General features: G+C 39.6%; 1 protein-coding gene across 4 annotated transcripts in view; it reads left to right on the forward strand.

Moving 5' to 3' along the window:
- Positions 1–13,507, forward strand: part of LOC139760265 (galactose mutarotase) — a 145,639-nt gene that overhangs the window by 117,386 nt on the left and 14,746 nt on the right. For all 4 annotated transcript variants that reach the window (XR_011715331.1, XM_071683417.1, XM_071683328.1 and 1 more), the window contains exons 6-7: positions 1,503–1,616; positions 3,735–3,822. Coding sequence is in view for 3 of the 4 variants with exons in the window: in XM_071683417.1 (XP_071539518.1) it covers positions 1,503–1,616; positions 3,735–3,822 (202 nt within the window). In the remaining variant the exon portion in view is untranslated. The remainder of the gene's footprint in view (positions 1–1,502; positions 1,617–3,734; positions 3,823–13,507) is intronic.

The raw sequence follows: 13,507 nt of genomic DNA on the forward strand, positions 1-13,507 counted from the left end.
AACTTACCTCCCAATTGACTTCTCCCTCAACCCTACTGTACCTAATAACCGTACTCTTATTCACATTTACTCTCAGCTTTCACACACTTTTCCAAACTCAGTCACCATCTTCTGCAGTTTCTCACCAGAATCAACAACCAGTGCTGTATCATCAGCGAACAACAACTGCCTCACTTCCCAAGCCGCCTCATCCACAACAGACTGCATACTTGCCCCTCTCTCCAAAACTCCCAAATTCTTTCTACTTACAAAATAGCTGTTTGTGATACATGTAAGCTGAAGAAAGACAACTTTGACATGATTTACTGTCAAGTAGATGAAGATTTTAGAGATTATTTCTTCTGCTCATTGAATTGCCTCAACACCAGAGAACAGAGTCTAGGAAAAAAAGAACAACAGTTGTGATGTCTCCTCTATGACCACAACAACAAACAGCACAACTGTATCATCCAGTGGTGCTGTCACACCAGATACCTCTTGCAACATGTGTAATGCATTAGCAAAAGCACGGTACCACATGATTATTTGTGTGTGTGTGTGTGTGTGTGTGTGTGTGACATTCTTCGTCTGTTTCTTGGTGCTACCTCACTGACGCAGAAAACGGTGATCAAGTATAATAAATCCTCCCCTCTTGTCTTGTGTGTGTGCATGTGTCTGTATGTATACATACATATGTGTATATGAGTGGATGGGTCTTTCATTGTCTGTTTCCTGTTGCTACCTCACTGACACAGGAAATGGTGATCAAGTATAATAATTAGAATAAATCAGTATAATAATCCCAAGACCAATTTCTTTGAGAGTCCTAGTATTATACAGTGCATTCCTTAAAGTTCTTGTAGATGACACAGATATATCCTTTGTTCTTGATACTACCCATCGTTCCAGTATTACAAACACTTATTCTATATATCAGAAACCTGTTCATGCGAATGATACAATTCCCACAATGAAGGCAATATTCACTTGATGCTCAGTTGTCATGCATTCTCCCCATATAAACACATACTCAACATCATCACTTTTTCTGACTTGTGGTTCTATGTAGCTGAGTGTTGTGGGTCATATAGAAGATAGAACTCCAGGGGCAGGAAGGGAATGTAAGGTAGGTATAGATGACTCCTCATTAATGTGACTGCCAAGTGTTGAATGATTTTAGTATGTGAGTACAATAGCTAAAGTGTTTAAGGAAGATTGAACATGTCATCAAATACAGGACAGGTGTATGAATGAGATCCTATTGCTGATATTCAAGCATTTAATGACTACTGCACTCGGATGATGGTGAAACTTTGGTTCAGAATTTCTTGGCAAATGCTTTGGGCATTTTCATTAGTCTTCAAAATTTTGAAGTGCAGATATTTGTAGTAATAAGATAACCTAAAGGGGAATTTGCTTATACCTGTAGTGTGTTGCTTTTTTTTGGATAGAAAGTTTATGTAGAGCATGATGTGGATCACAACTTTATTGTTAATGTGATTCTAATTCTTGATCCATTTCAGGTTAGATATACACTAGATGATGAAGGTGGACTTCATATTGACTGTGAAGCGATGACTACTCGTGCTACACCAATCAATCTGACCAATCATTGTTACTTCAACTTAGCTGGACATGTACGTTTTCAGGGGTTTAAAGCATAAGGGCATATTTTTACTTTGCAAAAGTAGAGTTTTCATAATATCTAATTCCCTTACAGCAGTAGTCAATTTAGTTTCCTTTTTAATGACCAAAACATCATAAGCAGAACATGCTCCAATCAAGACCTATGTAACAATTGTTGATGATCATCATAAGAATGCTACGTTTTGTGGGCTCTTGTTGAAAACCTCCCACGAGTATTTTGATATTGTTTTGTATGGCTGCTAAATATCACTTTGACCACTATAGGTTCTGTCTTCACCCAGAATTTTGAATATATCTGTAAATATACAAGTGAATAGTAATCCAAAACGCTGACAAGTTTCATTCAGTGAATTTGAGTAATGTGCCTCACCCCACCTCTCCCTATACCTCCCCTCTTCTCCCTTCCTTCACCAGGGTTTTACATGTCACTTATGCACTATATTGTGGTCATAAAACTTGTGTTAGCTTACCTCACTTTCTTGTATGTATTCCTTACTTTTACCTGTATTTCTTTCTTTAGTAGTGATGTGCTATTATTGAATATGGTGTATTTCCCCTTCTTTCTTTTATCCCTTTGGTGTATCTACACGTTGTTTATTGCTATAACTCAGCCACATATATGTCAACTCGCTTGTTTTTACCTAACTTCCCCTTTTGTATGCATTTTTGTTATTTATTTTAGATGGTCAACAGAAAATTATTAATTTTTATATTTTTTTTGTCTACACCATATATTTTTTGTCCTCCAGCATATAAATGTTAACTGTTAATCCCATATCCCTCCATATCTGATATATCTCCCTTCTTAGGTTGTCAATATTTTAATCTACCAGTCTGTAAGCTTTAAATTAGTTGGGCATTTTAGGCCTTTCATCATTTCAATAGACCAGTTTGCAAACTCACTGAAAGTAGTTGGGTAATCATCCTTACCAAGAAAATTGCTTTTCTTGCCTTTCAAATCTTTTCTAAACCATGGAAATAATCAACATTGCTTATAGTTTTGGATTTAGTTAGCTTCAATCAGTGTTCTTTTTCGCAAATTGTTTCAGCCATATTGTAAGCATTTGCATCCCTCACATTAACTTGGACCTTTCTAGTATTATTTTACCTTATGTATAAGATTTTGTTTACACACATTTGGATTGCTATTTAGTTTTTACTTGCAAGTTCATAGATATCTAAACATATGTAATCTGCAAAGCCATAAATTTGTGCCCAGTTCCCTTTCAATCTCAGTTCATCTTTCATATGTTTCCTTACACTAGTCTGGTGACATTTTGTGTCATACTGCTTTTTTTGATGCCTAAGTGTATACAAATAATTTTTCTTGGACAACCAAATAACATGAGGTTCATCTTCTACTCTTCTAATGTTTTTAAATGTTTGTAAATTTTTTTCCAAGTAGTACTAAGTAGTGTCAGAGATACATACGAGTTAAAGATTACATAAATATGATCATTATAGGGGAGTTATAAGATATTCTTCTCTAATTGATAATCTGCACTTTCATACTGTTCACTGAACTATTTAATTTGTGATAATCAGTATTGTATTCTTCAGCCTTTGCTGAATATATTGTATATTCACCAAAGAATGATAACTTATTGAATGTTCTACATATTGCATTACTCACCTTAGGATTGCATGATATTATTTTCTTAGTTGTTTATTGGGTAGCAGTTTCTTGTCAGCTGAAACATAAATGCCCAAATAAACACTTGTCATCCTTTATGTTTTGAACTGAGTGGAGACGTGAAAAGTACTACCTGTCATGCATATTTTGAGATGGGCAAATATATCATCCTTTATATGGAAGATCCCATACTAAAACCTACAAAGTGATATTTTCCTCTTAGAGGATGAGGTAAAGGCCCATCTGAAAAGTGATGTTATATTATTGGTGCTGATGAGATAGTTTAATCTTGTCTGCAGCGCTTCACTTATTCTTCACAAACAGTGAAGATGGGTTGAAGCTGTTCAAGTACATCTGTATTTCATCTATTATGAAGATTTCATACAAAAAACTACAATACCCATAACTGTTTGTCTTGAGCATATTGTTTCATCATGCTTCATTATGGAAAATTGTAGTGTTTTGTACCACACAGGCTGCTGGCCAGAAGGGCATGTTTGAGCATCAAGTGAAAGTGAATGGAGACTGTTACAACCCTGTAACAAAGGATCTTATACCAACAGGTTAGTGCTAAACTGTATATATGCTTCATATGATATGAGAATATGTAAATATGTAACAGTGCTCGATACAGTAAAGGAAGTCCTTGTTATCTGTGGTTGATTAATGAGTGATAGTTTGACTCATAGAATGTATAGTTTGTCTTGAGCAAGTAGCATGGAATACATAAATTAGATGAAAAACAAAGTGACTACCAACTGCCTAAAATGTCTATATGACTGTATGCCTCAGCTTTGTATTTTGAACTTCATACCATTATTAACTAGACTTGCTTGTCCATAGAAACTTATTTATCACTACGGAAATTTCTCAAAATGGATACTTGCACATAAGTTATGCATTTCAAAGGATAGATTCATACTCCTTATTCTAAGAGAGTTTTTCTAGATCAATGATCATTCTACATACTATGCCCATTTTAACATGACAGACTATTGTCACTGATGAGTGTGTAAGTTCTGGAAAAGATAATGTTAAGGCAAATGGATAACTTTCTGCCGAGGAGAAATTACTTAAGTGAGAAATGACTTGGTCTCTGGGAAAGGAGTTCATACATAACAAACTTTATAGATCGCTGTGAGAGAGTAAGCCCTTTTCTAGACAAAATGGAATACTGGGTAGATTTTTTTCTGGATTACTTAAAAGAATTTGACACAGTACTGCATGGGAGGCTCATTAAGAAACTGGATCACTACACAGGAATAAGGGAGAAACCCCTTCACCAGGTAGATTATTTCAGTGGAAGGGAACAAAGAATGCATGTTAGAGGAGCCTTCTTTAGATGGGATAAAGTGACCACTTGAGTGCCACAGCGTTCTTTTCTGGGACCATTACTCTCTTTGATGAATGTAAATGACTTGCCTAAAGTTATGGACTCTGCATGAATATGTTTGCAATATTAAGATCATGCATAGGTCTTGAGGGAAGTGAAAAATTAAGAGGATTGCATCAACATATAATGGGACCTAAACAGTCTCCAAAATTGGTATGATACATTTTTCATAATTGATCACCATTTCCCATATGAGCAAGGTAGCACCAGGAACAAATGAAGAAAGGCTGCATTCGTTCACACCAGTTCTCTAGCTGTTATGTGCAGTGCACTAAATCATATATCCCAATCAAATACCAGGCCCCACAGACCTGCTTGTGGTTTCCCCCAGCCACTTCATATGCTCTAGATCAGTCTGTTGACAGCATGACCCATGTATACCACAAATTTCCAGTTCAGTCTCTCCCATGCACGCCTTTCACCCTCCTCTATGTTTAGGCCCTGAACACTCAGAATCTTTATCACTCCATCCTTCCATCTCCAGTTTAGTCTCCCCCTTCTTGTTCCCTCCACCTCTGACACACATATCCTCATTGTCAACTTCTCCTCATTCACTCTATCCACATGTCCATACCACTCCAGCACACCCTCTTCATCTGTCTTAGCCACACTCTCCTTATTACCACACCCATCTCTCCCCCTTTTATCAATTACACAGAACATGATCCCTGGGGATAGGGGAGAAAGATTACTTCCTACACATTCCCTGCGTGTCATAGAAGGCGACTAAAGGGGATGGGAGTTGGGGGGCTAGAAACCCTCCCCTCCCTGTATTTTTTTTTAATTATTTTACTTTGTCGCTGTCTCCCACATTAGTGAGGTAGAGCAAGGAAACAGATGAAAGAATGGCCCAACCCACCCACATACACATGTATATACATACACGTCCACACACGCTCATACACATACCTATACATTTCAATGTATGCATATGTATGTACATACACAGACATATACATATATACACATGTATATAATTCATACTTACTGCCTTTATTCATTCCCATCGCCACCCCGCCATACATGAAATGACAACCCATTCCCCTCGCACGTGAGTAAGGTAGCACTAGAAAAAGACAACAAAGGCTACATTCATTCACACTCGGTCTCGACCTGTCATGTATAATGCACCGAAACCACAGCTCCCTTTCCACATCAAGGTCCCACTAAACTTTCCATGGTTTCCCCCTGATGCTTCACATGCCCTCGTTCAATCTATTGACAGTACGTCTACCCCAGTATACAACATCATTCCAATTCACTCTATTCCTTAAACGCCTTTCACTCTCCTGCATGTTCAGACCCCGATCGCTCAAAATCTTTTTCACTCCATCCTTCCATCTCCAAGTTGGTCTCCCACTTCTCGTTCTCTCCACCTCTGACACATATATCCTCTCTGTCAATCTTTTCTCACTCATTCTCTTCATGTGACCAAACCATTTCAGTATACCCTCTTCTGCTCTCTCTCCCACACTCTGATACTGCCTTAACCTGCAACGCCATCAGCAATGCTGCCACCACACATCACCACCACATTCTCCAACACCACCACCATCAACTCCACCATCGCCTAGCACCACCATCCATCAGCAATGCCGCCACCCACACCACATATTGTCCTCAAACATCTCATTTCCAACACATCCACTCTCCTCTGCACAACCCTATCTATAGCCCATGCCTCACAACCATATAACATTGTTGGAACCACTGTTCGTTCAAATATACCCATTTCTGCTTTCCAAGATAATGTTCTCACCTTCCACACATTTTTCAGCTCTCCCAGAAAAAGGAGAGCAAGGTAGTATGTTCGAGGAAAGGAACCTGGATGTTTTGGCTCTGGGTGAAACGAACCTCAAGGGTAAAGGGGAAGAGTGGTTTGGGAATGTCTTGGGGTAAAGTCAGGGGTTGGTAAGAGGACAGGATCAAAAGAAGGAGTAGCACTACTTCTGAAACAGGAGTAATGGGAGTATGTGGTAGAGTGTAAGTAAGTAATCTCTAGATTGATATAGGTAAAACTGAAAATGGATAGAGAGAGATGGGTGATTATTGGTACCTATGCACCTGGGCATGAGAAGAAAGATCATGAGAGGCAAATGTTTTGGGAGCAGTTGAGTAAGTGTGTTAGCAGTTTTGATGCATGAGACTGGGTTATAGTGACGGGTGATTTGAATGCAAGGTGAGTAATATGGCAGTTGAGGGAATAATTAGTGTACATGGGGTGTTCAGTGTTGTAAATGGAAATGGTGAAGAGCTTGTGGATTTGTGTGCTGAAAAAGGACTGGTGATTGGAATACCTGGTTTAAAAAGAGTGATATACATAAGTATACATATTAAAAGTAGGAGAGAGATACAGAGAGCGTTATTGGATTATGTGTTAATTGATAGGTGCATGAGAGAAACTTTTGGATGTTAATGTGTGCTGAGAGATGCAACTGGAGGGATGTCTGATCATTAACTTATGGAGGCGAAGGTGAAGATTTGTAGAGGTTTTCAGAAAAGAAGAGAGAATGTTAGGGTGAAGAGAGTGGTGAGAGTAAGTGAGCTTGGGAAGGAGACTTGTGTGAGGAATTACCAGGAGAGACTCAGTACAGAATGGAAAAAGGTGAGAGCAAAGGACATAAGGGGAGTGGGGGAGGAATGGGATGTATTTAGGGAAGCAGTGATGGCTTGCACAAAATATGCTTGTGGCATGAGAAAGGTGGGAGGTGGGCAGATTAGAAAGGGTAGTGAGTGGTGGGATAAAGAATTTAGATTACTAGTAAAAGAGAGAGGCATTTATATGATTTTTGCAGGGAAATGACTGAAAGATGTATAAAAGAAAGAGGCAGTAGGTCAAGAGAAAGGTGCTAGAAGTGAAAAAGAGGGCAAATGAGAGTTGAGGTGACAGAGTATCATTAAATTTTAGGGAGGGTAAAAAGATGTTTTGGAAAGAGGTAAATAAAGTGCATAAGACAAGAGAACAAATGGGAACATCGGTGAAGGGGGCTAACGGGGAGGTAATAACAAGTAGTGGTGATGTGAGAAGGAGATGGCGTGAGTATTTTGAAGGTTTATTGAATGTGTTAGATGATAGAGTGGTAGATATAGGGTGTTTTGGTGAAGTGAGAGGGTCAGGGAGAATGATTTGGTAAACAGAGAAGAGTTAGTGAAAGCTTTGCAGAAGATGAAAGCTGGCAAGTCGGCAAGTTTTGATGGTATTGCAGTGGAATTTATTAAAAAAAGGTTGTGACTGTGTTGTTGACTGGTTGGTAAGGATATTCAATGTATGAATGGCTCATGGTGAAGTGCCTGAGGATTGGCAGAATGCATGCTTCGTGCCATTGTACAAAGGCAAAGGGGATGGAGGTGAATGTTCAAATTACAGAGGTATGTTTGTTGAATATTCCTGGTAAATTATATGGGAGGGTATTGATTAAGAGCATGAAAGCATGTACAGAACATCAGATTGGGGAAGAGCAGTGTGGTTTCAGAAGTGGTAGAGGATGTGTGGATTAGGTGTTTGCTTTGAAGAATGTAGGTGAGAAATACCTAGAAAAACAAATGGATTTGTATGTAGCATTTATGGATCTGGAGAAGGCATATGATAAAGTTGATAGAGATGCTCTGTGGAAGGTATTAAGAGTGTGGGAGGTAAGTTGCTTGAAGCAGTGAAAAGTTTTTATCGAGGATGTAAGGCACTTGTACAAGTAGGAAGAGAGGAAAGTGATTGGTTCCCAGTGGATGTCGGTTTGTGGAAGGGGTGTGTGATGTCTCCATAGTTGTTTGATTTGTTTATGGATAGGGTTGTTGGGGAGGTAAATGCACTAGTTTTCGAGAGAGGGGTAAGTATGCAGTCTGTTGTGGATGAGAGGGCTTGGGAAGTGAGTTAGTTGTTGTTTGCTAATGATACAGTGCTGATGACTGATTCGGGTGAGAAACTGCTGAAACTGGTGACTGAGTTTGGTAAAGTGTGTGAAGGAAGAAAGCTGAGAGTAAATGTGAATAAGAGCAAGGTTATTAGGTTCATTAGGGTTGAGGGACAAGTCAATTGGGAGGTAAGTTTGAATAGAGAAAAATTGGAGGAAGTGAAGTGTATTAGATATCTGGGAGTGGATTTAGCACCGGATGGAACCATGGAAGTGGAAGTGAGTCACAGGGTGGGGAAGGGGGCGAAGGTTCTGGAAGCATTGAAGAATGTGTGGAAAGCGAGAACATTATCTCAGAAAGCAAAAATGGGTATGTTTGAAGGACTAGTGGTACCAACAACGGTATGTGGTTACGAGGTATGGGCTATAGATAGGGTTGTGCGGAGGAGGGTGGATGTGTTGGAAATGAGATGTTTGAGGGCAATATGTGATGTGAGGTGGTTTGATTAAGTAATGAAAGGGTAAGAGAGATGTGTGGTAATAAAAAGAGTTTGGTTGACAGAGGAGAAGAGGGTGTATTGACATGGTTTGGTCACATAGAGAGAATGAGTGTTGAAAGATTGACAAAGAGGATATATGTGTCAGAGGTGGAGGGAACAATGAGAAGTGGGAGACCAAATTGGAGGTGGAAGGATGGAATGAAAAAGATTTTGAGCAATTGGGGCCTGAGCATGCAGGAGGGTTAAAGGCGTGCAAGGAATAGAGTGAATTGGAATGATGTGGTATACTGGGGTCGAAATGCTGTCAGTGGATTGAACCAGGGCATGTGAAGTGTCTAGGGTAAACCATGGAAAGTTTTGTGGGGCCTGGATGTGGAAAGAAAGCTTTGGTTACGGTGCATTACACATGACAGCTAGAGACTGAGTGTAAACGAGTGTTGCCTTTGTTGTCTTTTCCTAGTGCTACCTCACACGCGTGTGGGGGAAGGGGGATGCTATTTCACATGTGGTGGGGTGGCAACGGGAATGGCTTAGGGCAGCAAGTATGAATATGTACGTGTTTATATATGTATCTGTGTGTGTATGCATATGTATGTATACATTGAAATGTATAGGTATGTATATGTGCATGTGTGGACCTGGCCTCTTGGTCAATCTTTCCTCACTCATTCTCTCCATGTGCCCAAACCATTTCAAAACACCCTCTTCTGCTCTCTCAACCACGCTCTTTTTATTTCCACACATCTCTCTTACCCTTACGTTACTTACTCGATCAAACCACCTCACACCACACATTGTCCTCAAACATCTCATTTCCAGCACATCCATCCTCCTGCGCACAACTCTATCCATAGCCCACGCCTCGCAACCATACAACATTGTTGGAACCACTATTCCTTCAAACATACCCATTTTTGCTTTCCGAGATAATGTTCTCGACTTCCACACATTTTTCAAGGCTCCCAAAATTTTCGCCCCCTCCCCCACCCTATGATCCACTTCCGCTTCCATGGTTCCATCCGCTGACAGATCCACTCCCAGATATCTAAAACACTTCACTTCCTCCAGTTTTTCTCCATTCAAACTTACCTCCCAGTTGACTTGACCCTCAACCCTACTGTACCTAATAACCTTGCTCTTATTCACATTTACTCTTAACTTTCTTCTTCCACACACTTTACCAAACTCAGTCACCAGCTTCTGCAGTTTCTCACATGAATCAGCCACCAGCGCTGTATCATCAGCGAACAACAACTGACTCACTTCCCAGGCTCTCTCATCCCCAACAGACTTCATACTTGCCCCTCTTTCCAGGACTCTTGCATTTACCTCCCTAACAACCCCATCCATAAACAAATTAAACAACCATGGAGACATCACACACCCCTGCCGCAAACCTACATTCCCTGAGAACCAATCACTTTCCTCTCTTCCTACACGTACACATGCCTTACATCCTCGATAAAAACTTTTCACTGCTTCTAACAACTTGCCTCCCACACCATATATTCTTGATACCTTCCACAGAGCATCTCTATCAACTCTATCATATGCCTTCTCCAGATCCATAAATGCTACATACAAATCCATTTGCTTTTCTAAGTATTTCTCACATACATTCTTCAAAGCAAACACCTGATCCACACATCCTCTACCACTTCTGAAACCGCACTGCTCTTCCCCAATCTGATGCTCTGTACATGCCTTCACCCTCTCAATCAATACCCTCCCATATAATTTACCAGGAATACTCAACAAACTTATACCTCTGTAATTTGAGCACTCACTCTTATCCCCTTTGCCTTTGTACAATGGCACTATGCACGCATTCCGCCAATCCTCAGGCACCTCACCATGAGTCATACATACATTAAATAACCTTACCAACCAGTCAACAATACAGTCACCCCCTTTTTTAATAAATTCCACTGCAATACCATCCAAACCTGCTGCCTTGCCGGCTTTCATCTTCCGCAAAGCTTTTACTACCTCTTCTCTGTTTACCAAATCATTTTCCCTAACCCTCTCACTTTGCACACCACCTCGACCAAAACACCCTATATCTGCCACTCTGTCATCAGACACATTCAACAAACCTTCAAAATACTCATTCCATCTCCTTCTCACATCACCACTACTTGTTATCACCTCCCCATTTACGCCCTTCACTGAAGTTCCCATTTGCTCCCTTGTCTTACGCACCCTATTTACCTCCTTCCAGAACATCTTTTTATTCTCCCTAAAATTTACTGATAGTCTCTCACCCCAACTCTCATTTGCCCTTTTTTTCACCTCTTGCACCTTTCTCTTGACCTCCTGTCTCTTTCTTTTATACTTCTCCCACTCAATTGCATTTTTTCCCTGCAAAAATCGTCCAAATGCCTCTCTCTTCTCTTTCACTAATACTCTTACTTCTTCATCCCACCACTCACTACCCTTTCTAAACAGCCCACCTCCCACTCTTCTCATGCCACAAGCATCTTTTGCGCAATCCATCACTGATTCCCTAAATACATCCCATTCCTCCCCCACTCCCCTTACTTCCATTGTTCTCACCTTTTTCCATTCTGTACACAGTCTCTCCTGGTACTTCCCCACACAGGTCTCCTTCCCAAGCTCACTTACTCTCACCACCTTCTTCACCCCAACATTCACTCCTCTTTTCTGAAAACCCATACTAATCTTCACCTTAGCCTCCACAAGATAATGATCAGACATCCCTCCAGTTGCACCTCTCAGCACATTAACATCCTGTATGTATATACATGTGTATTTGGGTAGGTTAGGCCATTCTTTCTTCTGTTTCCTTATGTTATCTAACGCGGGAGACAGCAACAGAGTATGAAATGATAATATCAATACATGATACATGGTTAATGAAATTCAGCCCGAGCAAATTGAAAGTAATACAGGTGGGAAAGAGTGAAAGAAAGCCCCAATATGGTTATCATCTAGCAGGAAATATGCTTAGGGATTTTGTCTTTGAGGACTTGGGAGTTGCCATCATCCCAAACCTGTCATTAAAGTCCCACATTAGGAAAGCAGATAAGGAGAGAAGCTGTATGCTGGCAAATGTTAGAATACTTTTCAAGTATATGGTTAAGGTAATATTTACCAAGCTCTCTTATCCTAAATAAAGCCTAAACTAGAATGTTCTTTTCAAGTAAGGTTACAACACCTGAAGAAGCACAAAGTGCTAATAGAGGATATCCAGAGGAGGGTAAACAAAGATAATGCCATAACTAAAAGAGCTAAGTTACAGGGAAAGGCTAGAGGTTTGAAATTTGCCCACTTTGGAGGGGAAAAGAGTGAGAGTGACCTGATCTCAACCTGTATTTTTAAAACAGATTGGTGAGATTGGTGATGTCAATAATGGACAATTCAGTGAAAGATGCAGGGATTGAGTAACTAGAGAACAAAACATGAGGTTAGACAAGAAATTTGTTAAAAAAAAAATATGTAAAGAAGCACACTTACAGTATAAGAGTGATGGATGGATGTAATAGAATGACTGAGGATAAGGTTAATGTAGACATCATTCATGAATTTAAGAAATTGTGCATTAGTTAAGAATGTTTAAGGGATGGGGCCCCCACAGGTGTAAAACTCCCACCCCGGTACATTGCAGATTAGTACATACAAACAACTAAAATACTTACGGTAAGATTGGACATAATCATCTTGCAGAATTACAACCTTTATATTTATGGCTTTAGATTCTTACATTGACCACCATTTGAAATTTGAATTTCATAATTTTGCTGTAGACAAGTATCATTCATGATAGGCACTCTTGAGTGACACAGTTATTGACTGATGAGTAAGTTTTTTGGCTTCCCTGTTAAGGCTTCGATATCAACTTGTTATATTTACCCAAGAGACAGATAGTTGCCATACTTTTGTGAAATACATCACCACATCTTTTTTTCATTATAAAATCATGCAAAAAGTGCTTGTTTTCCTTTATTCTGATGTTTTCTCTGTACAAACATTATATAAGTTCCCTTTACAAAGTTATGTAAGCAGCCTAAGACATTAAGGAGCTTTCACCACCTCAAGTAGAGGGAGAATTGATGTTAGTGGGGAAACTTTAACTGGTCAATTCTTATATGGCTCATTATTTCTATAAACACTCCCCTCTTCCTTTATGTACAACAAAAAGAAGATACTTCAAGAATTGATATATTGGCATGCAGACGTAGAAAAGAATACTCAAAAACATAACTACATTTTTTTGTTGGCCTGTTGGAGTGTTGAATGAACAGTAGGGGGTTGTGACTGGTATACCTTGGACAGTCATTCTTCGTGTGGAGATAAGAGCAAAAGGACATGGAGGTCCTCCATGTTTATTTATCTTGAAATTATTGTCACACTTTACTCTTATTTTATATACAGGCCCTGCATTAGTGGTAATTAATATGAAAATATTTGGAAATATTACACTGTGTACACTAAATGAGAAGGAAGAGGTTGTGGGGCTTCATTTCTGGGATGATCCCTTAACCTT

Source organism: Panulirus ornatus, chromosome 1, assembly GCF_036320965.1.
Source record: "Panulirus ornatus isolate Po-2019 chromosome 1, ASM3632096v1, whole genome shotgun sequence".
Taxonomy (NCBI): Eukaryota; Metazoa; Arthropoda; class Malacostraca; order Decapoda; family Palinuridae; genus Panulirus; species Panulirus ornatus.